The following is a 26,810-nucleotide window of genomic DNA, read 5'->3' on the forward strand; positions in this document are numbered from 1 at the left end:
ATTTCTATTTTCTGGCCGTGGCTTTATTTTTATTTTCTAATTTATTTATGTTTTGTTTTTTTTTTCCATCGAGACGTGGGATTAGATGGTGTGGGCGTGGGCGTGTTGGGTGGAGGAGGAGGGATGAGCGGAGGCGGGTTAGGAGGGGTCTGTGGGGTGGCACGACACACTTTGTATGTATGAAGGTTTTTTTATAGCACTTTTCTGCAATGTACGTCAGCGGATCAGTCCATAAATGGGGCTGCGCGTGTTTGTGTGCGGGCGTGCGCCTGCGTGCGCTCGCGCCTGTGTGCGTGCGTCTCCGCGTGTGTTATCTTTACCGAGAATCTCCCCTCTCTCTCTGCACTCTCAGCTCTGCAGAGTTGGGGTGGGCGTCAAAAACAAACCTGATGGTAGGTTTCTTTGCAAAAAAAAATCCGATGAAATTCTTTCGGATGGGCCTTTTTTAAATTAAACGGGGAAAAAAGAAAAAGAAACGCCCTGGGTGGAAATAAAGATAGCATTATTAACGTGTTAGATTGTCTCGTGCAGCTACTATTTTTTTCTCCATCATGTAATTGTTGGTCTTTGTGTGTCGGTTTTTATATCCTTTTTTTTCTTTTTCTTTCTTGTTTTACCCCGACGCCATTAATTCTGCACTTTGTGGAAAAATCCGGATTTAAATGCCATTTTCCCTATATAGACATGGGCGACGTTTGTCCCCCAGTAAAACTCGGATTTCGGATTTTTTTCCACCCCCCGCTTTCATTCATGAAATGCAATCGCTTGATGTCTGATATAAATTATAAATAGGCTATTGATTATTATTTTTCTTTTATTGGGGGCAGGGGGTGTATAGATCTCGAAAATCTGGGTTCCGCAGAGAGGCGGACGTCACGATATATTTAGATTGAAAATTAATCATCTTAATCATTATGAAAATGTAGGCTACATCGCCCGCCGCCACCGTCGCTGTCCCCGCTGCTGCTCCTGCTTTAGTCACCACATCATCGTCATCTTCATCACTGGCACCTTCATCCAATTAAGAGGCTTGTTTAAACAAGTTCTGGCAGGAGGCGAAGCCTTGAACCTTTATTCCGAACATTTAATTACCAGTTATTCGTCATTCAGCAGCGTGACTGTGGTTTCGCAGCGATGAAGCCCACGATGAGTTATTAATACATAGTTGGAATATTCTTACTGTAAAGACATCTTATATGACGGACCACTGCGGGACAACAAGGATGCATGACGCGGCGTGACAGGAAATGCTCGACGATTCCGGCAAACCATTCACGTGTGTCTCCCAGCAGTATGTGAACATGCAGCACATCAGTGATTTCAGACAGCTTCCAGAAGCCATCAAAACAGCTTTTTTTAATGCTGTTTCCTGAGTGCCAGTTAGACGGAAAGTGAGCCGGCTTTGGCCCGTAAGGTTGATTTAAAGTATCTAATTTCAGGCCTTTATTCTGAAAATTGCGTTTTTGCTTCCATATGGTGGCAGGAAATCGCTCTATAGCAAATCAAGGCAGGGTTTTAATTTTGTGCATCCTCTCTTGCTTAGCATTTTTTTAAATTCTGCTTTCTTTTTTAAAATAGAAAATATTTTATTATAAGCAGTGAAGCAAACATTAGTGATGGGGGAGTGTGGTGTTGGGGGGGCAGAAGGCAAGAAAACAGACAGAGGCTTCACAGGCTATGGAGTGACTTGCAGTCTGCCACTATAGAAATAATGTATCAGCTGAATGAGGGTGTGGGAAGGAGGAGTCTATAGGCCATATATGATCCTTAGAAACCCAGTCTGCTGTCTGCTTCATGATCACATTAAAGGTTATTGTCATCACAGGAGGGATGACATTAACTCCTCACACCAGCATCTGATTATTTCTTTTTCAAAAAAGGCCCTGCACTGACTTTATCAATTTAGAGTTTTCACTCAGCTCACTCCTCGTCTCCTTTGACGTCACACAACCTCCATCCAAAGAAATGTTTTCTCAGTTGCCTCCTTGAGGAGCAATGCAATTTCCCTTTGATCAAAATACCCTCATCGCCTTGCTTTTTCCCCGGTGAAAATGACATTTCGCAAAAGTCATTTCGCCTGTGTTACATGGTCCCCTTCTCTCATGCAAGGAGGCATAATTCTACTTGTTAAGTGAAGCTTTCGGCAGTGTGGACCTGTCAGCATTCGTGTTGCATTTGGCGAGAGAAGCTTTGAAAGGTTATACAAGTGGGTCGTGTTGTCAGGTCTTGTGGTTGTTTCTTCTTCTTCTTCTTCTTCTTCTTCTTCTTCTTCTTCTTCTTCTTCCTGCAGCCCAAACAGCAAAAAGGGTCGTGAGCTGGGAAGATATAAGGAGAGAACTACCCAACTGCTACTTCAAATTACATGTGTTCGACTGTCATTCTGATCACTAAAGCATATGAAAAGTTGCCATACGACATCAAAAGAAGATTTCATCTTCAGAGATCTCAAACCTCAACAAGATCCAATGATGGTTTAGTGGTTTTCAAATCGACCTCATGGGTGACTTGTATTAGGTCAACAATGTCATGCTTCAGTCTGGTCCTCAACTGGAGGAGTCAAAGGGCTTCTAATACTCCCCACTACCCCTTATTTCCTTGCAGATATTAGGCATTGTGTGGATTTCATTCAGAAATCCAGCCTCAAACACGTGCAAGCCATACAACTTCTCTTGATAAACCACCTTCAGTTGTGCTGTATTTGCAGAAATGAGAGAGACCATGTTGTTGTTTTTTGCTCCTCTAATGAGATGCCAGGTGATGTATTTATGAATTACTTGTTTGGAACAGCCCCCTTGTGCAGTGTGCATTTTTTTTATCCTCTTTGGAGTCATGTCGCTCAGTGATTGCTGATGCAACTCTTTGTCATCTAGAGTTTGCCCTCACCTCCTGTGAGCCTTCGGGGAGGGCTATATCTATCTTGGCATTTCCCTGGGTGTTGGAGGTGGGAGTGACTCATTAAGCAGGTGTGAGCATCCACTCCCATACAGCTACATGCCAAACATGAGCTCTCCAGTTCATAAGCTTGTGCAGGGAAGAATCATTATGGCAATATAGCCAACACATCACAATAAATCTTTGCACTGGACCGAGGCCAAGTCACAAGGATAATGAGCTTCTGTTTCTCCATTATGCTCGCTCTCGTATTCATCAGAGGTGGAATTTCCAAACGTTCATCACCCATTGAAAGGTTGTGCCTCGGCTGACATCTTCACTTGAATTCTGCCTCATTAAAGAAAGTGAACCAAGGGGAGAAACAATATCAAAATCAGCCTCGCAGTCCAAGATTTCCCTGTAAATATGATGTGGTTTGCTTAGGTTAACATTTTGGGAATAATAACCCATGAAAGCTGGTTACTACACTGCAGAGCACCTTGCAGGGGAGCCATCCATCTGTTGTAGAGATGGCTCACTTTAAAAGCAAGGAGGAGAACTGCTTTCAATAAGTTCTCATCTTTACCTCCCTCCTGTGCCTGTTAGCATCCAACACTGCCATTTTACAGCAGCTAAATTATAAGATGATAATCCTATACTGGATTTGGGTTTATTCTGTGTATATAGCATCAGAATTACAATCAAAATCTAGTTTATATAAGAAAATGAGAGGGTTCTTCATATGTTATATCAGGGATACTAACACAAGATGGATTAAATGATGTGAAAGGGGCACGCAAATGGCTCCTTCACACAAATACTTAAGCTTTCTTTGATATAACTTACCCAGTCTCGACACTATTTCGAGACCCGTAACAGAAAATGCTTATTTTTAATTTTTCCGATGTCTAATTTTACACAAATAGGCCATCTGTAAATGGCACGCAGTGTATCACGACTTGGTGGAGACGCGCTGTTACGCAAAACCTTCTAAAAAAAATGCCACCTCTTTTAGGCTGAGTACAAAAAAAATACGGAAGAAGGAGGCTTCCTTTGCAGGCTACGGCTTATGCAGATAAACAATAATAATACATAATGCACACTGAACGCGCATTAATAGTTCCGCCTCGGGGCTTTTTAAACAGGAGTTTGGATGCGACCAGGCAGTCAGCCAGCGGCAGGTCACATGTTGCAGCGTCATTCTGTAGTAAAGTTACTGTAGTTGCAAAGAGGCTCCTCATTTCAGCTCCAGAGGTCTCTCATCTCCGTGGTGGTGCTGCGGCGGCGGCGTCTCGGCATGCGACAACTTCAGTTTCAGGCGATCTCCAAAGGAGCCGTGCAGCCATGGGAGTGCATTACCTCAGCCATGCAATTTCCACTATCAATAATTTAATCTATTTGCTCCAAAGCTGAAGAGATATCCTGAAGCTTGTCGGGAGAGAGGAGTGTTTTTTTGGGGGGGAAGGGGGGTCAGAAATACCGCTTAAGTAAATTACTCGGGGAGTTGTCCAAAACATCCCAGATGACACTACCGTCCTGTTGAATGGTCTGTTTTACGACTGGGCACTAAAAGGTATGTGTCTGCTTCTTTCTGATAACTTGTTTTAAGCACTTTCGCCGTGTTTGATGCTGCTAGTGGAAAAGACAGCTGGTGTGTGTGTGTGTGTGTGTGTGTGTGTGTGTGTGTGTGTGTGTGTGTGTGTGTGGTGTTTAGGGGGGGGGGGGTGGACTGGGTAGGGCGGGGGAGGGGGGGGGGGTCTAAAAGTAGCTCGATCAAGCCCGGTTATCCTGCGAACAGACAGCGCAGCAGCCCGAGAGGGGATATGTGTAACCTTATCCTCGTGTTCATTAATAAAAAACGGAGTTATTATGTTGATTGGGTTTCCAGTGGGGAGCACGAGCTCAGCAGATGTAATCTCGAGAAGAAGAAGAAGAAGAAGAAGAAGAAGAAGGGGGGGAAAAGGTCTGTGGTTACATTATTGGAGCAGCCAGTGGTACATATAGGTAGGCATTTCTCCATAGCTAGCAAAGTGGAAGCCGTCCAGTGTGCATCTGTGTGGCTGTTTTTAAGGAAACTTTACGCACATAAATTGCTCAATAAACTCTCTCCTCCGGCTGTTTGTCTGCATTTGTTCGTCCAAGCTTGGACCCTCCTCCTTCTCCACCTCCTCCTCTGTGAGAAAAGAGACAGAAACACTCCAGACAGTTTTTGTTGTATTGTTGTTTTGTTGGAGGGAAAAAACTTTGATGAACTCATTAAGACTTTATAGGAAACCCGAGACCTAAACGCCTAGCTCGGTCGGCCAACACACACTGTTGGGTTTTTTGTTTTGTTTTTTGGCGGTGTGTGCTCGTGTTGAAAAAACCCAAAACCTCACAATAATTATGGATTCAAACAAAGTGGGAGGAAACTGGCTCATTTGCGATGTTAAAATATGTGGTTCAAGAAGTAATCTCAGATTAATAGATGGTTTAATGACGAATTTTTTTTTTTGATGAACCATTCTTGTAACTAAACAACATCCAACTTAACTTTATAGATGTCTTGTATGACTATGCCCTGGAAAAGACAATGTCTGTCCTATCTATCTATCTATCTATCTATCTATCTATCTATCTATCTATCTATCTATCTATCTATCTATCTATCTATCTATCTATCTATCTATCTATCTATCTATCATGGGGAGGAAGGAAAAACAGGAGAGAAAGGTGGAGAAAGGGTGGAAGAAAACGAGCTCAGACTATTTGACGGTCTCATATGCCATCTAGTGTACAAAGCTGGGCACAGCAGCGCTGTCAGTGTGCAGCCGCAGGTCTGTTGGTCATTCATGGGTTAAAATGAGGATTTCTTCGCTAAGCTTACAAGAACCTAAGCACATCAGTAAGGATTTCACCATGCTGTATGTTGCTGTTGTATCCTCTAAAGTGCCCACTGCTGCACGCAGTGTGGGAGGGAGTTAACAGCTCTTTTGGGTAGCATAAATCACTCAGCAGGTATTTGAATGCTGGGCTTTCTGTGGCAGTGGCTGGGGTTGGCCTGGCGGCCAGGTATAATCCTCAGTGATGCTCATGTATTAGTAAAACGTGCTCTGATGCTGCATCAGATTGAAAACAGATCTCAGTTAGCAAGCTTCCACATGTGTCAGCCATTACTGCAGACAACACAATTAAGTCTAAATGCCTGTTTGTTTTTTTTTCTTTAAGTGCTGCATTGTAGTGCACAAGGGGTCCTATGGTAGCCATTTTGATAATATTTGCTGTACTTTTCCTGCTCTCAAACGGAACATTTGGCTTTGTGTGTTATACTTATTGAGCGTGATAAAACATGTTGCCAGGTAAACCGTATTCTTGAGGAATTTAACAAAGATGGGTGCCTACGAGGGAGCAGAGACAGAGGCAGAGAACAAATGTTGCCATGGGGTCGCACATTTCCATTCAAATGTGGTAACCACACTTCAGATCTCCTCTCTTGATGTGTTTTTTTTTCCCCATGCAGTGGTTTATAAGATATCACGCCTGCCGTTAGTAAAGATGAACCCATAAAGTGTGCAGACATGTGCATGGAGGCTGGGAACGTTACTGTAGTGTGTAATAACACTAGCCACGCTAGTCCTTTCATGCTTTAGGGAAACTTTTCAGCGTCTGTCAGAGGAGGCATTTATCACTTTAATCCCCACCTGGCACAAAGAATAACTGCAAGGGTAAGTTACATATCCCTGCCATACAGCCGTGCTCTCAAAGCAGATGAACAGGTGGTCATCTGGAGCTAAACAGAAGACAGAGTCCATACACTCACCTGCTGCTATTGTTCGGGGTGTTTCACGCTCTAGGCGTGCTGTCATGAATAAAGGCATGTTTGAGCAGCAGTTATTGTGGGCTTTATTTTCCCTCGTTCATGTTATTAGCTCAGTTCTCAGCATGTCATGTTTAGATGGCTGTGCATTCTTTAAACAGTCAGCTCAGAGGAAACTGCACCTTTCTCAAGCACAAGTTGCCACAAAGCTGAGAACTAGAAGCTCCAAAGGAGTGTGTGTGTGTGTGTGTGTGGGGGGGGTCTTATTCTTCCATATGTAATCCATCCCTTGCTTTATTATTCATTGCTCATCCTGTTAATGCTCGGGCTGCTTTTTTATTAACTGTGAAATCCACATAAAATCTTCAGACACTGGATGTTGTCACATTTAGCCTCTCACAGATATAAGCCAGAGATCCTCCGCCGGTCCCACAGCAATTAAATGATTCATTGGCTTTATCGCATTTTAACAGGATGTTGATTGAGAGCATAAGCCATATTGATTGTACTGATGGAAACAGGAAATCAGCGAGATAGAAATAAAATCATCTGTTGTTCCCGGTGTGACGATACACGGGGGAATGGCTCTGCAATTGCACACTGTTGAGTGGCATTACCCCCAGCAACCTCTCCTCCACCCCACCCCTTCTCTCCATTCTCTCCCCTATGGAGACCTGGAAGAGACGTCATCTGTGGTTGTTATGCTGCGAAATGACGCTGGCACTCTCTCCACCCCCTGCTACTGCAATATTACCCCTGTGGTCTGTTACGGAAGATGCAGCACTCTTCGTCTGCACCATTTCCAGCATGAAGTTTGACGCCTAACAGTAATCAGCCCTCTGCCTTCATTTCCCTCTTGTGGAAGTGGAACCATTTGAGCGCGATGCTGATAATAATATCAGCCTAAATGCATCCTACACATAAAGCTCGTGACTGGCCTCGATCCCGTAAAAACCTACACGATTCTCAGTGCTGGGAAGCCTCGCAGATATCATTTCAGATATCATTTCAGATATCATTAACCACAACCTTCACAAAACTGAAGGGTTAATGAGCCATAAATGGAATTTTGTTAACAATATCCGAGTTGACAATTAGCTCTTTATTCTTGGCTTTGTCCCCATTGTAGTTGGTAAGAGGAAAAATACCCACCCCACCACCAGCACCACCATCACCACCTCACTGCAAAACACATACAAGCCAGCCCCTCCCCATGCCCTCCCTCTAACACGCACACTCACACACTCCGGAGGAGCACGTCACTGAGCTCAGGGAATGAGTGGCTCATTAAGAAGAAGGATGTGATATTCTGAATAGAGACTGTGAGACTCCCAGCACGTCTATTTTTAGACGAGATATCTCTATGGCAGTCACCGTGGTGTCGGTTAATTGCAGCCACAGCCCCAGATACCAATTAAGAATGAAACGAATGCTTTTAAGGTGGGGTTTTGCTCCTCCTTATACTGTAAAGGTCCTTGTGTCCATTCTGTGAGTGGAGGCTGGAGCAGGGGCTCGCTCTCGCCGTGTTTTCCTGTGTCAGGCTTGGACATGCAGAGTGCAGTCAAAGCCTCGGCCGGGCTATTTTTAAATTAGCCCCTGTGGTTAGCAAGATCTAGATTTTTTTTTTAAAATTATGGGTGTTTTAAGATCTATGTCCTTTGGATTCATTGATTTGCTGTGAATCTTAGAGCTTCTCAGAGGTAAGGGACGCACACATGCTCAGGTAATTTTACAATATATATGTACAGTGTTTCAGTTTGGTTTTGCGTGTGCTTTGAGTTGTTCTCCAGAGCCTCGATAGCAGTGCTTTGCACGGCAGGATGTCAAATCATTCTGTCATTCAATTTCCTGTTAATTCATCCCGCAGTGCTCTCGCCTTCCACCTGCCGAAAACAAACAGTGTCCCTCAACAAACCCATAGTTCCCATTCATGACTACAAGGTGTAGTACTGACCAGTTTTTTTTTTTGTTTTCTCTTTTTAATAAAGTAATACTGGAGCATCAGTGTTTGCCAGCGCTGACACAAACACACTGACTCTGTTAGGTAGTGCTGTCCACACCGGAGGTTCCCGAAGTGTTAATACCGGTGATTTGTTTGTACGGTAACGTCACGGTCGCGTATTCGTAACGCGGGTTGGGGGGGCGGGCATAAATCCATCCACAAGAATTCAACAACTACAGGATGAAGTGCAAGAATGAAAATCCTCAATTTCCTTACCCAAAAGCAGGGGGCACCTGTGAGCTTTTAGTACAGCCAAATAAAAAGAAAGAAAGAAAAAGAGCCAATTATTCCAACAGAAAGCCATGATTGGACTTTTAACAGACCAGTCAAAAAGCTGTTAGGATGTTTCCACATCTATTTGTGTAATCTTATCTTTTGTAATAAGCAGCCGCTTTGATGCTCAGCACAGCTTTTGTGCATTGCTGCCAACAAATAGAGATCTAAGCCAGACCTCACATAGGAACAGAATGATTACAGTTTGCAAACAATTTGAAAACACCGATGACACAGTGCCAATATCAGTTTAATAAAAACATGTTATGATTATTCCGAAGCTACTGGCTCCAGTTTTTTGGCTTGCAAAACAAAGAGTGGAGGGTGGAAATAGGAGGAGAGGCTTACATGGTGCATTATGGATCAAAAATAAGCTAACTTTGTTGAAGATGCTCTTTGACTGACCATCTCGTTCTCTCGCCCTCCCCCAACCCTCCTCTCTCCTCTTGTTTTCTTTCTGTGTCTCTCTCCCGTCCCTCCAGTTCCACCAGGTTAGAAGAGTGATGACCATCCTGTTCCTTACTATGGTTATTTCATACTTCAGTTGCATGAGAGCTGCGCCCCTGAGAGATGCCCCGGGCATGCGGGGCCATCGGACGGAAGGCTACTTGGGCGCTGCTGCAACGGCCGAAAGAGGCCACGGGACTCCCCAGAGCGGTGGAGGCCCAGGCCAGCGTGGGGAACTGCCCTCGCTCACAGACACGTTTGAGCAAGTGATAGAGGAGTTGCTGGAGGTGGAGGGCGAGGCGGCGCAGCTGGGACAGGGGGCCGATAAGAGCCAGGGAGGTGGTGGCCCATCCTCTGTGGTCACCACGGAGGCCAAGGATGTCGATCTGTACAACTCACGGGTGATGATCAGCAACCAAGTGCCTTTGGAGCCACCGTTGCTCTTTCTCCTGGAGGAATACAAAAACTATCTGGATGCCGCTAATATGTCCATGAGGGTGCGGCGACACTCCGATCCCTCACGACGTGGAGAGCTCAGTGTGTGTGACAGTATTAGCCAGTGGGTGACAGCTGTGGATAAAAAGACTGCAATAGACATGTCCGGGCAGCAAGTTACCGTCATGGAAAAGGTCCCTGTCCCCAATGGCCAACTGAAGCAATACTTTTATGAGACCAAATGCAACCCCATGGGGTACACAAAGGAGGGCTGCAGAGGAATAGACAAGCGGCATTATAATTCCCAATGCAGGACAACCCAGTCCTACGTGCGAGCGCTTACCATGGATAGCAAAAAGAAGATTGGCTGGCGGTTTATAAGGATAGACACTTCATGTGTATGCACATTGACCATTAAAAGAGGGAGATAGTGTATAAAATGTATAGATTTTATTGAAGAGTTTAAAAAAGAGAATAAAGAGAAAATATCTATTTGTATATATACATAACAGGGTAAATTATTCCGTCAAATGAAAATTTTATGGACTGCATGTAAAAAAAGATGAAGTTTATACAGTAAAAGTGATACTACAGTCTATTTATTGAACATATTCATGACCTTGTAAACAATTAAAAAAAATCTGATCAGTCATTTGCGCCCAGTTTAAATTACTATATCACATTCCTCAAGACATTGTGATTTGTTTACGTTGCCAAGAATTAGAAAAGGAAGGAAAAAAAATTAACAGGCAAGAAATGAGCGACAAAGAGGGAGACAGAGAGAGCGCGAGGACAGTTCCATCTTCAAAAGCTTGCATGCTGCTTCAATTGTAAATCGATAAATTCTCCACTTACAGAAAAAAAAGGATATGATGCTGACCAAAAAAAATTATTAAAAAAAACATTCCGTTTACATATTCAGCAGAAAACAATTTCCTCTCAAGTAATTTATCTGTTTACTGTTCTAAACTTCTCAAGGTAATGTTGGAATTACATACTATGTCAAGGTGCTGTTGTCAAAGCTTTGCTGTTTATTTTTTTATCCCCACCAGAGGACAAGATATATATATAAAAAATTATATAAATATATATATATATATAAAATTTATTCATTGACATGTTTCTGGGTTAATATTATTCATTTTGTATGTTGTGAAGTTGTTTGCAATATTAAACTGAAATATTTGAAGAAATAAAAATGACTATAGGCAACTGAAAAACAAAATCAATGTCGATAAAGTTTCAACGGTGCATTTTTAGGCAGAGTAAACTTTATTATACGGACAGTCTGCAGGCAAGGAGGGAGGAGGCACATATGCACACATGCATGCGCACAAACCGCCACACGTCTGAAGCATGAAAGAGCAGAAATTCAAATCCTGAGCAACAAGAAGTGATGTTTTAAGAGAAGAAAACGAGACCTTGCTTTGGGTCACTGAAAGATAACGAGTGTTAGAGTACAGAAAGCAGCTCCTGGTGTCATTCAGCTACTTCAGGAAGGAAAAGAAACTGGAGAAGGAGAGAGGAGGTGCCCCTAAACCGCTTCCTGCTCTCCACCAGCACATTTTTTCAAAACACATTTATGTGCTTTGGATCTTTAGTGTTCATACACAGGTGTTCAGAGCTTTTGCTCCAGCGGCATGTGTGATGTCGCACAATTACGAGACCCTATTAACACAAGAAAAGCGCCTACACGTTCAAGTGCAGACTAGTACAAGTGGGTACACTGCCTGAGCTTGACAGTGATGGATTCAACCACCCATACATTTGTGTACATTAAAAACGTACACCCAGTGTTTTGTTATTAGTGTGCTGTAATCCCAGCTTTAACTCCTCCACAATAGGACAATCACCACTGATTTTTTCTAGCTCTAAAGTCACTGCGATCAGAAGGAGAAGCCGATCTCCATAACTGGTTTGGCACCTGGGTTAAAAGAATCAACTTTCTCCCTCAGGCAGCTAATAACTCATTGCAATGCATGCCTGCCAAGTCTGGATTCCATAGCTTAAGGTTTTAGTGGGAATACAATAAAATATGTTCAGCGTCTCATCTTCGTTACATGAAACATTTCTAGAACATACTGCAAAAAGATTAAAAACAACAACAAGAAAATGAATATACAAAATTTCTTCAAAACACCAGCGATCCCTTATGAATGAACACAATCACCTCATTTTACCACGCCTCCATCAGCCTGAAGGTAAGTGCGAAGACAGCCAGATCTGAAGATGTTGAAGGAAGGATGGGCCAGCTTCTTCACTGCCCTGCTTGGACCCTTCACAGAAGGCTGATGATGATGCTGTGAGTTAATATCATAAATTAAAAAAAAGATACAGAGGCTTCTGCAACACAAACAGTGGGAAGACGAACAATATCATAAATGATCTGGTCTTCCAGAAAAATCCACCTGAATGACACTATCCCGTCCTCAGCATAGGACAATGAATCAGCCATTCAACATTTTAGATAAGATGATAAGGATGTGTTTTGTTTATCATGAGCATGAGCCTTAGGCTATTATTTTTTACAAAGATCAAAAAAGTAATCTGCCAATTCAACATTTAATAAAAGAGTGCATAAAGGGAGGCAGGGTGAAGCCCATGGTGTTTTTCGGTGTGACCATAAATCAGGCATATGAGTGAATCCTACAGTATAATGTGGTATTACTTTGCTGTTGCTGAGGAAATAAAAACAAGAAGAAAAAATATTTTAGGAAAACAATGGGTCTACTGTGTTAAGAAAAGAACAAAAGCTGCTGCTCACCAAGTCTTTCCGTGTGTCTGCTTTATGCCACGCCCACATTTGTGATGTCACGTTAGGTATTTTTCATCACCTGTCAAAAGATTTGCGTTCATCGCCCACTGGGGTGTGGTCAGGAGTGAATCATGCTCGAAACTTTCAGGATACAGAGAAGCAGTGCAGCTGCAGTTTTCTGCATTTATGGAGGCTCAAAATGTGATGCAGCTCACCAGTAGGGGGTGGCAGAGAGAGCGCTCATATCAGACGTCAACAAAAAGCCAAATAAAGTTTCCTCTGGCTGGCCCTTGTTATGACAGTACATATTAATGTAATCGTCCTTTGAGCTATGTCTGTGGAGGCTGAGAGAAGCTGTTAAATGGAGAGTTCTCCGCCCCTCAGGTTGGTAAATGGTGATATGGAATCTAGGTTTGGATTCTAGCCAACGAGACCTTCAGTGGGCTATATGCATGGCACAAAAATATCCCTACTCTCATTGTCAGCATCAGCAGTAAACATAATAAAATCAAACCTCTGTGCTTAAAACTAAATATGGCATTACTAATATACAACATTTGAAGCTGCTATCTAAGGTGTACGTTTGGACGAATTAAAGAAAGGACATTTGTACACTAAAGCGAGGTGGAATATTGGTAAAGCTATGTGTCTTATGTATGTATGATATATCATAGTTTTACACGAGTAGTCGTCTAGTAAAAGGATAGGGTAACAAATACACACGCAGTGACTTTAGAATGTGACTGAACATTCCGAGTTCACAGTTTTACGAGGTTTCCCTGAATGCATCACGACACTGGCAGCTAGCCTAGCCGGCTAACTTGGCTAATCTGATTTATCGTCTCAGTTAAGCGCACATAACGCCAGCCAGGATTACCAAATTTAGTTTTCAGTATTTTTCCTTTTAGCTAACTATCTCCCTAACGCCAAACATCCTCCTAGTTCAATAATGGCATCGCTTGGGGAGCCCGTGCGATTGGAAAGAGGTGAAGTTAATTAGCTAGCTAGCTTTAGCTTAAAAATATTTGTTGTGATATGCGGGCGACATAAACCTAGCCTAGCTAGCATTAGCTCATTAAAGCAAGCGGTTTATTTTTTTGTCTGTGTACTCTGTTTTATGGTGGGATAACGATAGAATAGACATCTTGCGGTTAATTCTTGTATGATTATGTATATATAGTCACCCAGCTAAAGCAGCCACAGCTATTACGGCTACATTTTTGTACTTAGTACATTAGCCACCTAGCTAATATTAATGACAACAGACAGTGATTAGTCAATCTGGCTGGTTTGTTCACTGTATCTTACCATAAAAGAAAGAAGATTTTACAGTTACGCTGGTTGTATCATTATATTCATTTTTGTGACCTGTCTGTAAATAACAAGTTCTGGGTGTGTGTTGCTGAAATGTGCAGAGGAAGCCCAGATTTGTGTGATAGTTTAAACTTACGGGTTACACAAATACACACGTAAACCTTCACGATTAGAAATATTTAATAAAATTACAAATGCTTATGAATTCATTGCTATTAACGTAAGCTGTACATTCACAAAAAAAAAATAAACAAAACAAAAACGTGATGCCTGGTGCCTTGAATTTACTTCATGTTACTCTGAGAGTTGCTTTATTATTGCATTATAGCGATTTGTACTAATTGTAGTATGTTCTGGTGACCGTGGGAGTCAAGCTTGTCCGGAGCATATCTATAATCAGAACAAATGTAGTGCAAGTAAATGTGCTCTGACACTGATGTGGGAAACTCTCACTGCCAATGCTAAAATCTACATTTACAGGCCTCAGTAATGGTTATGTACATGTTCTTGTTGACAGATATCAACCGTGCTATTGAATTGCTTGATAAACTCCAGAGGACAGGGGAAGTGCCTCCCCAGAAGCTGCAGGCACTGCAGAGGGTCCTACAGAGTGAATTCTGTAATGCTGTCAGAGAAGTGAGTCTCTTTCGTCTTGTATCATTCACTTATCAAACACTTAATTAAGAGACATTAGTTCACAGTTTGGAGTTTAACCCTCTGCATCCCAATAGGATTCCCAATAGAATACTCCAGAATTAAGAAAAAGAGTGGAAGTCTGGTAAAAAAGTTAGTTTAAATTTAATGTCCAGCTATATATGACCATTTAAGATTTGTACATTTATGTTTTCAACATCTCTTTATCATTACTTCTTTGTCCTCCTCTTCTTCATCTGGCACATCCACCCCTCCTCTCTGCTCCCTAACCTCCAACTCATTCTCGTTTTCCTCACCTCACGCCTCATCCCCGCAACTGAAATTGAGACTCTAACATAATAAAACATGCATAAACATACTTATTCGTTCCCGATAATATAACTAACTAAATAACTAAAAGTGTACTGCCACTTTGGGACAGCTGATAGCCAGACGGCTATAAGAACAAAAGCTAGTGTATACCAGATAACATTAAGCTAGAGAGTCTGAACAATCACATTTCCCTTTGATAAACATTTTCACATCATATAAGTCCCCTTTTACAAAGTTTTGCAGCCTCCTCGAAATTGATGTGATCGAATGCTGTAAATAGTGGACTGACAACCGACACTGTTTACAGATGTACGTCAGCCATAGTGTGAAATAAAATGTAAAATATTGCAAAATACTTAAATTGCACAGCCATTTCTTTTTTCCCCCAGATTTATTCAAATTTTTAAAGTATACTGTGTCCAAAAGTGTTTGTGACAGTAGTAGAAATATGCTGGCTGCCCACAGCTTTTATGGGTTATAGAAGATTAACCCTTTGGTTTGGTTTGAATTCTTTGTGTTCGCCGGTTGAAATACTGTCCACTAATATCTCCTCAGGTCTATGAGCATGTGTATGAAACGGTGGACATCAACAGCAGCCCCGAGGTCAGGGCCAATGCCACAGCAAAGGTAGACAGTTGTCAGTTACTGTCTGAATACAAGATTTGGTCTTTTTGTAATCTTAATTTCAGACATTTAATTTCTTAAAATGGGTAATTTTGTGCTTTGACTGCAGTACATACAGACGAGATATCTAAACACCACTTTCCTATTTGTAGGCTACAGTGGCAGCTTTTGCAGCAAGTGAGGGACACTCACATCCACGAGTTGTGGAACTGCCCAAGACAGAAGAAGGGTTGGGTTTCAATATAATGGGCGGAAAGGAGCAAAACTCACCAATTTACATCTCACGGATCATCCCAGGAGGCATCGCTGACCGACATGGAGGCCTGAAAAGAGGGGACCAGCTTCTCTCAGTGAATGGAGTGGTGTGTGTGTGTAATTCACAGCATGGTTTACATTTTAGACTGAGCCTGAGCAAATTCTCTATTTCAGATTTTATTTTATTTTTTAAACAGACAGATATTAGAAATAATACATTCTTCAAAAAAAACGAATGCACAGCTAGATTTTGTTTCAGGATTTTAAAAAAAAGGAACTGCAATCACCGTGCAAAAATCTGGGTCCCATCTACTTGTAAAATCGTTGTTTATTAACTTGTTACACCATAATTTATTAATGAGAACTTGTAAGGCAGGTCAACAACTCTCCCGCTCGTTAAACTCTTCTAGTAGTGCCTTAAAATTAAGCTTATTAAAGCCTAATAAACAGGGGAGTGCTATAAGAAGATATCAGCTTGTAGCTTGGAGTTGTTGGCAACAGTTTGTCCATCATAGGGACTGACAGGATTCAATCAGTGGAATTTGGATCAACAAAGAAAACCAAAAAAATCAATAAAATCCCCTTTGCTCACCTGTGCTTTTTTATTTTCAGACTATCATCATCATGTTGGTTCATTGTTAGCCATAGAGTCTGACAATGATGGCCATTTACCAGCTAAACCTTCTTCAGTAATCCATATTACCAGTGAGCTGTCAGAAAAAAACCTCAGAAACCCTGTGGAGTCTTTGGTGTCTTCTTGCCGCAATGGAAAAGCATTTCCTTATGTCAGTGACAGGAAGCTGTCAATTGTGTACGTTTAGAAATAATACTAATAATAATAATAATGATGATGGTAGTAATAGTACATTGATGTAAATAATGAAGGTGTCAGGTTCCTCTTGTAAAGCTCTGGAAATCTTAATGTGTTCAACATGTTTATTATGGCTTAAAGATGGACACAGTGAGTACTGATGGAACACTGAATGTAAACGTGCCATGCTATTGTCTGGAAGTGTAAATCTCAAAGTTCAGCCAATAGCAATCATCCAGTTGACTTTGTTTATTGCTCAGCTTGTTCCCTCATTAAAATTTCCAAATTGCAGGCTGTTTTATGTGAACAGCTGCTAGAGCTTATGTTGGAACTACATTCACTCCAGTACATATAAAACTCTTGTTTACTCCAAAAGTGGCCACATACCTCGTTGCTCTTGTGTTTAATAATTGGACCCAGTAGGTTAATCTGTAGAGATCATGGACTTTTATCTGTTCCTGGTGAAATCGTAAACTCAATTTCTGTTTCTTTTGCCTTCAGAGTGTGGAAGGAGAGCACCATGAGAAAGCTGTGGAACTCCTCAAAGCAGCTCAGGGCACAGTGAAGCTGGTAGTAAGGTACACCCCCAAAGTCCTAGAGGAAATGGAGTCACGCTTTGAGAAAATGAGGTCGGCGAAGCGCCGGCAACAGAACAACTTTCCCAAGTAGGATTTTCCCATGTTGATGCCCAGCTCCCGTGTCTCTCCTTCTTTAGCCTTCTGGCCATCTGTTCTGATCCCTTTCTCATCTCCCCGCCCCTGAAAAAAGAACAAAAAAAGAACACGCTCATGTTTAGTTTTAGCTCATACATACTGTATATTGCGCTTCTGCCCTTTTCTTTAGCATTTTGATATTCAGCATCGTGTATTGTACTAGACACTACAACTCTAGACGAACACTAGGAAGATCACGATTGTCAGTGTGTGTCACACCATGTGCATTATTTTTGAATTGACAATTTGAATGCAACTTCTGAGACAAACTATACAACTGCTTTGACTGAAAAGGTAGTGTTTTTCAGTGATTTATCAGAGCCACTACCAAGTGCCTCAGGGCAAACACATTTATCTTATGTACTGTTTTTTCGTTTCTCTTCTTTCTTTAGCCGTTTAAATTTCTGGAAATTAAACTATTGTGGCAGGAATTAATTCATGCTTTTCACCTGTTTTCTCAGAGACCGTAGCTTTAGAGGTGCTGACGACAGTCTAAATTAGTTAAAAAGTGATAAGTTGTTAGATTGGTATTATGGCTACCCTACAAAAAGTAGCAAAAGTGCTGGATTATGTTTGAGCGTTCTCTAGGCTTACCCTGCAAGACTTTAACATCATGCCACGCTATAAAAAGCTCCAGTAAGTGATGTAATGGGGTCTCAGCAACTTGTGAACTAAATAGCTGACACCACAAAGACTCGCACATTTATCAAAAAAAAATAAACCCTCGAAACTCTGGAGTCAGTATGACATGAGATGAAAGTCAGTTATTTTGTTTTGACATAAATGAGGAATGTACTGTGTCACATTTTTACTCTGCCAGTGACAGAACTTGATAAGAAGTCAGTTATCCAGTGACCATCAGAATAAGATAAAATTAGGCATTTGTAAAATTCAGCTAGTCAGATGCCTACAGTCTCTGTAAGGCCCTGGTCATGCAAGCCTAGAAACCAAGCTGTGACCCCCTGGCAACCACCGATCATTAGGGAAAAATGTATATTATCCAGCCGATTGGAGATTGTTTGCTGGAGATTGCTGGCTATCTGTGAAATCGACTGCTACAGCCTCAGTCACAAAGGCTCAGAGGCTTGTTAGCAAATCCCTGGAAACCTCTGGTTGCCAGGGAAAATAAGTGTGCTCCCCAACCGGCTGGCAAGTAGTTGCTGCCAGCGACTACGTGAAATGATTAACAAAGAGGTTTGGTTGCTAGCTTATTGCTGTGGTTACTTACAGTTTGCATGGATAATACCAACTTAGCTCCAAATACTCGCCAACTGTTCACTGAGTGAAATTTCAAAAACTGTGACACAAACCAGAAGCTGATCCATTTGCGCCTTTTAAAACATGTTGACAGCAATAGTAAGACACAACTTTTACTTTGAAGGTGAAAGTTCTCCAAACTTGCACTCCCTCAAGTTTCACTATCGCTCAGCGAGTAATTGGCGAGTGTCTGAGATTTTTGGTGCAGCGCCCTCTTCGGAGCTCATTTCCCCCTGCTTGCAAGCAATCACCAACTAGTCAAGGAATACACGTTTTCCCCCTAGCAACCAGAGGACACCAAGGGGTTGCCAACCAGCCTCTAAGCCCGTGTGACCAAAACTTCAGTCACATTAATGCAGCATGTGAGTTTTGATCACTTGTTCAATGAATGAAATGTTAGTACACATACTGTATATAACCTCTACAGTGTTTGGTGTATTATGCTGTAAATGTGCTGCAGTGACATATATCTATTTGTAATCTTTCATCAGTTTTTTTTATTACATTTTGTAACTTAACATCTAGCAAGGGAGTCGTAAATCAAACATTCGCTTAACCTGACGTTTTTTTATTCACATATCGCATTCATGTTAAAGAACAAAAGACGATACAGGTGCTTGGGTAAGATCTATCGACAGCTACTTTTAAAAAAACCATTTTTTGATGCTTGTAAAATGTTAATAAAATGTTAGTAAAGCCCATATTTCAATAATTTACAGCAATAATTTCAAACTTGGTCTTGCCTGCATGTTATTACCAATTCATTTTCCATTCATCTTTGCGCAAATAAGTTTTTTTCTTTTTTCTTTTTTAGGTGGGTTGGGCACAAATGTACTCATATATAATATACAAAATGCATATCATAAAAATGAGAAACACTTTATTACCAAATACTGCCAAACAATCAAGTTTGTTCTGATGTGAATTGTTAAGCAGGCAAATCACAAAACAGTCTTAATTGTCTACTGTATATTTTAATGTGTAGGCTGCCACAGTTACACTTATTCATGTTCCACATTTTATAGTTATGAAGTGGCTGCATGTTTAGCTACTGTGTTGATAGTCATCATAGGGAAATCTTCATTCAGCATCTCAGTCAAACAAGTCCACAAGTCTTGGTTTTCTCTTAAAAATAAAATGTATTGTTTAAATTAAAAAAATCAACTCACTAGATGTCTAATCATCCACCTTTTTTGGCAAAATGTCTACAGGACAGATTTAACTTCAAAGATTTATTCCTAGAGGTTTTTTGTTTGCAGGGTAGTTCTAATAATATGTGTACAGAATTATGGAAACCAGGCTTTTGCTGACTAAGCCATACTATTGTCCAGTCTCAGGATCAACACCTGGCATTATTGAGACAGGAAGGTAGTAACGTAACGGTAGTGATTCCTATCGGTGTAGATTAACCATCCGATGCCAAACTGTTCTTCAGAAGCGAACCGTTTTATCGAGAGGGAGTCTTATGAGCATGCCGCTGATTGGCGTGTGCGGGCACGATAGATGTGTGCTGTCTGGTTCTTGTGACCATGTCATCTGAAATGAGGTCACTTTGAGTTTCCGTTTGCCTGGTTAGCTGCTCCACAGCTGTTTGTATTTCCATCTGTTTCTTTTATTACTTTATCCACCGTCTCCTGGCGTACTCTGATGTTCCCCAAGTTACTAACAAATCATAAATGGGATGTTCAGAGGTCCATCGGTACTGTTTTTGGGAGGATAAAATCTAAAATCCGGCTTCTGAGCTTTTGGTAATCGATCCTTTAAGTTTTAAAAGACTCGTAAAAAGATTACTGTAGATTAAATCCGTTGAAATGAATCACTGGTTAAAAAGCAGTACCTTTTATTAGTTGAAAGTGGCGTGCTAGTGTTGATGATTTGAATGTCTCTGCACGTTTCCCTCACATCAACTTGCTCAGCTGTTGCTTTGATTAGCAGGTTTTTGTAAGTCAGTGAAAGGGGTCATCGACTCTCATCTGATCGTATGGTACTTAAATAATGCTTTAAATATCACAAGAAATGACGACACATGACGAGTACAGGTAAAATTTGGTGGGTGAATCCCCTGTAATCCATTTATCTTTATGAAGACAGCTGAGTTGAAGGTCAAAGTCTCAAGTAAAACGCGCTGCAAATATGGAATGCACATCAATTATCTATGCAAGGTCTTTAAAAAAAAACCTTTATTGGTGCAAAATAGTTGTCATTTTCCTCCAGAATGTTATTAAACTTACAACAATAAGGCTGTGTAGACGAATGTCTAATGAAATATGACATTCAGCAGGATTTTGAGAAGAGTTGCATGTAGTTGGATGATCCTATGAGATGTTTACAAATTTTGGGAGGTTTTTTGTTTGTTTTTTTGATGTAACATACTGATTACCATGAAGGAGTCAAAGAAGGCAATTGGCAAAACTTTGGGAGATGGCTCTCTATTAAACATTCATAAGCAGTAGTTAACAGGCTATAATGTAGTTGTAAACTAAAAGTTGTCATCAATGTGATGTATTCTCAAATTGTGACAGGCAATAGAATAAAAATATTTAAAAACATTAGAAATGTTCTTACGTGTCCTTACAACTACAGTATAGTGTGGTTTTGTTGGTTACTTGTACACTGCTGTACACACTAAAATGCTAAATAGTGGGATTTAAATAAGCGTTCCTGAATAGTTTCACGTAACAGTTTATTTAAACTACATTGATTATGCTTTTGTTTGGAGGCAGAACATTTAGCACAGCAGTCGGGGTGTACATAAAAGACTTAATATGATGTATAGTTTGTCCCTTGATTGTGTTTTAACTAACATTAGCTAGCTAGATTCACTTCTCACGCACATACAAACATGTATAGTAAATCAGGAAAAAAATGTAATGAGACTTGGTATTGATATTGCACACTCTCCACTGAATGTCACTGACTATAGTCTGATTTTAGTTACAAACCTTTGGTGAGGTAAACCTTCAACTTTCTACCCGTTTTCATTGTGTATTGGTCAATAGAGTATTTTTTTATAATGGTTTTCTTTTTTTGATATTTTTCTCAATTTTTATAAGTGATTTTCCTAAAAAAAAATCAGATACCAGGAATGATTGGTACTTCCATTTTGACTGTGTACCAGGGCCATATCAGCGCAGCGTCTCTGAAAAGCGGGGCAGATGTGGGACAGATTAACTGTCACAGATCAGCTCCTCTTTTCTGAGCTCTGCACTGATCTCTCCTTTCTTTCTAGGACCGAGACCAAACTTAAAATGTTGATACTGTTTTAGTCGTTGCTTATTTATGATTGCCTGTAGATAGTGTTGTGTTATTTTATGTTCTCTAGTCTGTTTATCTAATTTACTGTGTTACATTGATGTGGAATGTAAAATGTTGTGATGTAGAACATAATAGTTGGACAGGAGGCTCAATAAACCGTGCTTAAGTTTATGACTTTTAAACGTGTTTTTCCACTATCTGTTACACGTTACATTCATTTTTAGAAAGAAAGACACATCTCTGTCACTCTTGTGGTACAAGGTAGGTGTCAAAAAGGTAAATCTATAAAGAAAAGAGTAGTATGGCAGCAGCGCAGCATGAAAAAGGTGGGTCATGTGATCAGAAATGGTAACATGGACCCTTCAGGGAATTCACAAGGCAAATTTGAAAGTGCTGTTGAGGGTGCTGGAGCCAGTTGCTAGTCTATTGCAGGCCTAGCAGAGAGAGAAAGACAGCCATTCACACTCCCATTTAAACTTTGGGCCAATTTAGTCATCAGTTAACCTAACATGCATGTCTTTGGAGCTGGAAGGCACAAAGAGAATGTGCAAGCTCCACGTAGAAATCTGTTCATCTCATCTGCAAATGATTTCTGCAATGCGGATACTTTCTAAGAGCAAAGACACAGGGAATAAGGAAAACTCTGGAAGATGAACTGATGGTTCCTGCTGTCAGAAGAGGTGCAGTCTCAGCAGGTTTTAGCTGCTTGTGTTCTGCTAACCCTGCATGCAAAATAGTACAAAAATAATGAAGCAAAAATAACATCATCTTCTTTCCGTTGCTCTCTTCAGGGGTCCGCCTCCATCTCACCCTATCAAACATCCTCCAGTCAACTGTGTGTCCTTCTTCACTGCATCCATGAACAATCCTCCTTTCCTGGTAGCTCCATCTTAAACATCCTCTGTCATTTCTTATCCTTTCCATTATGGTCACTCCCGTCTTTTTAACTCTGCCACCTCCAGCTTACCCTGCTGTTTTATTGTCAGTGCCACCATCTCCAAACCAAACCATACATCACAGCAGGTCTCATCTTATAAACTTTCACTTTTTCTGCTGTCCTTCTCTCACACTCACCCCTTTTCTACACCCTGCCTGCACTCTCCTCTTCACATCTCTTGTGCGATTAAAATCAATTTAATTAAATTTTATTTATATAGCACCAAATCCCAACAACAGTTGCCTTGAGGCGCTGTAAAGTAAAGATTCTACAATGATAGCTAGAGAGAAAACCACAGTAATCATAACCCCCCTATGAGCAGGCACTTTGGTGACAGTGGGAAGGAAAAACTCCCTTTTAACAATAAGAAACCTCCGGCAGAACCAGGCTAACATAAGGACGGCCATCTACAGTCTCCAGTGGAGGGTGAGGGGAGGAAGACAGGACAAAAAACACACTGTGGAAAAGAGGCCCTGTCCGTTGCTTCGGATGGCCCCTAGGTTTTCAAACTCAACTGAACTAATGCAGTTACACTGGTCTCATTAAGCATTTTTAGTTGATAAAACTAAGTATTTGAGGTATTTTTAATTTGGAAATTAAACCTCGTCTGCTTACTTGTTCACTAGATGGAAAAATGTCCATTGCATAAGCAAAAAAACTGTAAATAGAAAAGCACTGGCCTTTCTATCAGCTAAAAAGAAGAGACACTAATCAACCAGCATGAGTCAGTGTGGAGAACTGAACTATCAGTGGAGGAAGCAGCTGTGATTTCCCAGCTCAACAAAACAAATATAGGCCTGGTGATCTTTATGGACCCTGGCAATATTTATGTTTTTTTTATTGCATAGTTGTTGTTATTTCTCTCTTTTCTTTCACTCCAGGATGTTTAATTATTTTTTGAAACATGTAGCACTACTTGTTATGGCATAGAGGAAATGGTCAAATATTTGCTTTCACATACTTCCAGATCATCACCAAAACTAAAAGGTAAGGAAACGTGGTCGGAGCATTATGGAAATACCCAAATGGATGTGAAAGTAGAACATAAAAATAAAATCACAACCATGACAATCATGAGTAAGTTCAGAATTCCATTTAAAACTGTATTAATCATTAGATGCATATAGAAAAATCAAGTAGCATAGAAACTGGAAATTCGTTGTCTGAATAAACGGCTTTCGTGTGAATGTGATTCATAAGCCTTTTTCACAGCAGCTATTTTGACTTCTCTAATATAACCAACTATGGCTCTATGCCACAAACATATAGACATACTATGTGGCAGGTTGAAATTAATTTCTGACGTCACACAATCACACAAAGAGAGACACGGCCATCAGGGGTAGAGCGAAATGCATAGGATAACAGAGGGGAACAAAGTAAAGGAACGAATGACATGACTGCGTGAAGGTCAGCAGTTCTTTTGTGTCCATCGTTTTCCTTTATATTCGAAACATATTCAATATGAGTCATCTCTGTGGGCTGATTGCTCCAGAGGGCGGAGGAGCTGACACTCATTGATATCCAGAGATATTTTCTGTTGGCTCCTTCCACAAAAAAGGAAAGATAAAGTACAAATCCATAAAACAAGTATTTCCTAAGGTTTTTTCAATGCAAAGATAAATTGTTAACATTCACAAATATCAAGGCTAATAATACACTATACAGACAAAGGTATTGGGCCACACTTCTTAATCTTTGAAATTTTAAAAGTAAACATTAAAAGGTTCTATTGGGGCTTGTAGTAAAAAGCACCTAAGCCACCAACACTCTGCAGACTTAGAAACTGCAGCGCTCCAAACCTCTGGCATTAACATCAACATGAAGACTGTGCACAGGTAGCTTTGAGGTACAAATCGCCATGAATGATGAAATCCAGAAATAAATGCTTACTCACTAAATGTTATACATCCAAGATCGTTTAAGACAACAGTCTGCCTATCTGACAAGTATCCCTCTCAGGTAACTCCTGCAAGTTTGCTGCTCTTGTCAGTATTAAGTAGTCTTTGCACCCCATCCAGACTGTATATGTCTGAGAGGAAGGAGGTCTGTAACAAGAGCTCGGGCCTGTTCTCCTGGAACCAAGCAGCGCACGTGACAGCGATTCATTAGAGCTGGTTGTTCACACTACAGCTTGAGAGCACAGCACAGCTGCTGCCTTCTCATGGCATTGACGCCATCCGTCGCAGGCTCTCATGTGTGGATGGTTCACTTCGTCTCTTCTGGCAACTGAAATCAATCACACCCAGGACCAAACGCAGCAGCAGCGGGGACAGAAGAAGAGGCAGGAAGCCAAACCGGACCAGGAGCCAAGTGAGCAGTAGCAGCAGACAAGGAGGAAGAAGCTGATTCATGTTCATATACAGTGTAACACACACTGAAATGGTTAGAGGAGAGCTGCTGCAGAGTCACGAAAGCACAAAGCTTCATGTGCAAAAAGATGCAGATGATTTATAGATATTATCTGATTATTATCTTATCTTATACATGAGTATTGACCCAAATAATGAGGTGGGGATGGACTTCTGCAAACAGCACCAGAAGAAGGCTGATAAAAGTCTCCTGGATGAGATACAAATATGGATTCCCAGTAACCTTTGTGGATCATTTAAGATTTTATTTACTTTTCCTGTTTAACTGGACAGAGTGCAAATTAAAAAACAAGCGAACTATAATTTAATGTTGCACTATGCTGAAATAAATCTCAGAGGTTCGTTCCCACCCATCTTGAAAAATCACAAGATTAAAATAATACATCTACATAAATGTCTTTACTGCTTTTCTTCTTGTTTAGTTCCTCACTATCTAACAGGGTTATGATTAGGCTTTACAAACGTCTCTAATACTGTATTATTAGTTAATTAGCAATTGATTACTATTATGCATTATATTAGGCACTATGTTAACAAAAAACAGCTGTGTTTTGCGACATTGATTTGTCCATATTGTAACCCTGGCTCACTGGAAGTTAGTTCCAAAGAAACTCGGCCCACAACTTGTAAACTTTTACATTTATTCACAGTTGGTCAAGTTTCATATATAATAATTTATAATCAAAGAAAAATGTCCACAGGATGTCCACTCTAGGCCTCCAAGTGTCCACAGCCAAACCACTCACATACTCAGTACAGGAGCCTCGCAAGGTTGCGGCTGGAGCCCTTCTCTTTACTCTACATACTCTGTATGCATATGACTGCACACTGCGTTGTAACACAAAACCCAACACTGAGTCCACAGACAATGCCATGGCGGGGCTGATCAGTGGAGGAGATGACTCTGCCTGCAGAGGTTCAGAAGATGACAGGCTGATGTGCTAAAAACAAGTTGGTTCTAAATACCAACAGGACCAGAGAGCTGATAATTGATTTCAGGAGAAGTCAGAATGGCCACTTACCACTGAACATACAGTGCTGTTCTCAGGAAACAGTCTATGTTATGCTTATTTAATGAGGCGGTGCGTGTTGTGTGTCCATGTGAGGTCCCTGAAACCGGAGACTCTCTAGACGCCCTTATGTATACAGTGCTGTGAAAAAGTATTTGCCCTCTTCCTGATTTCTGTCTTTTTTTCCATATTTGTTCACAACACATATATGGAAAAGGGTTGGAGAGAGTGTCAAGTTTCAGGGGCCTCACACAGACACACAACACACACTGCCTCGTCACAAAAAGTACAACATAGACTGTTTCCTGAGAACTCCTGAGAAATTAATTTTCAAGGAAGTGTAGTGTCACTTTTTTTTTTTACACAGCGACATTAAAGTAACCTTGATTATTGTAAAAGTGACATTTCATCCAGCGCTTCATATCAATAAAGCATGTAGTTACAAGCTCCAAATCTTTTATACAGGATATGAGTACATCAGAGGGACAGCTTAGTTTGAACGGTTTGAAAGCAAAGTTAGAGAGACAAAGGATGTTGAATATGGAGATGCCAGTTAGGAGCAAAAGAGTAAGACCACAAAACTGATTCATAGAGTGAGAGATGGAGGACATGGAGAGGATTGGTATACCAGAGGAGGATGCAAGACATAAAGTGAAATTAAGGCAGATATTCAATCCACGGTGAATCCAAGATCAAATCCAATCCAAGAAGAAGAAG

The 26,810-nt window shown here is 40.9% G+C and overlaps 2 protein-coding genes across 3 annotated transcripts; both read left to right on the top strand.

Annotated features, from left to right (window-relative positions):
* The first annotated feature begins 209 nt into the window (after nucleotides 1-209).
* bdnf (brain-derived neurotrophic factor) lies at nucleotides 210-10,255 on the top strand. 2 transcript variants are annotated; one of them, XM_085355408.1, is made up of 2 exons: nucleotides 210-392; nucleotides 9,425-10,255. In XM_085355408.1, exons 1-2 carry the CDS (start codon nucleotides 210-212, stop codon nucleotides 10,253-10,255), a joined length of 1,014 nt encoding a protein of 337 aa, XP_085211534.1. The 2 variants fall into 2 exon arrangements, with proteins under 2 accessions (XP_085211534.1, XP_085211539.1); XM_085355413.1 differs by lacking the exon at nucleotides 210-392 and having other exon boundaries at nucleotides 9,446-9,709; nucleotides 9,761-10,255.
* Nucleotides 10,256-13,391: 3,136 nt separating this feature from the next.
* lin7c (lin-7 homolog C (C. elegans)) lies at nucleotides 13,392-21,927 on the top strand. The gene is made up of 5 exons (XM_085344723.1): nucleotides 13,392-13,565; nucleotides 14,411-14,529; nucleotides 15,415-15,486; nucleotides 15,636-15,845; nucleotides 17,051-21,927. The coding sequence occupies exons 1-5, from the start codon at nucleotides 13,529-13,531 to the stop codon at nucleotides 17,216-17,218; spliced, it is 606 nt and encodes a 201-aa protein (XP_085200849.1). The 5' UTR covers nucleotides 13,392-13,528; the 3' UTR covers nucleotides 17,219-21,927.
* The last annotated feature ends 4,883 nt before the right edge of the window (nucleotides 21,928-26,810 follow it).

Source organism: Diplotaxodon limnothrissa, linkage group LG1 (genome assembly GCF_057381915.1).
Source record: "Diplotaxodon limnothrissa isolate DT_005_m linkage group LG1, D_limnothrissa_male_GT1.1, whole genome shotgun sequence".
Lineage (NCBI taxonomy): Eukaryota > Metazoa > Chordata > Actinopteri > Cichliformes > Cichlidae > Diplotaxodon > Diplotaxodon limnothrissa.

What these genes read in the sequence shown, in the direction of transcription:
- bdnf (XM_085355408.1), top strand. Translation starts at nt 210, where the DNA reads ATGTACGTCAGCGGATCAGTCCATAAATGGGGCTGCGCGTGTTTGTGT. An exon ending in CGTCAAAAACAAACCTGATG is followed by an intron (nt 393 to 9,424) that starts GTAGGTTTCTTT and finishes CCGTCCCTCCAG; the next exon opens with TTCCACCAGGTTAGAAGAGT.
- lin7c (XM_085344723.1), top strand. Translation starts at nt 13,529, where the DNA reads ATGGCATCGCTTGGGGAGCCCGTGCGATTGGAAAGAG. An exon ending in GCCCGTGCGATTGGAAAGAG is followed by an intron (nt 13,566 to 14,410) that starts GTGAAGTTAATT and finishes TCTTGTTGACAG; the next exon opens with ATATCAACCGTGCTATTGAA. An exon ending in GGGCCAATGCCACAGCAAAG is followed by an intron (nt 15,487 to 15,635) that starts GTAGACAGTTGT and finishes TCCTATTTGTAG; the next exon opens with GCTACAGTGGCAGCTTTTGC.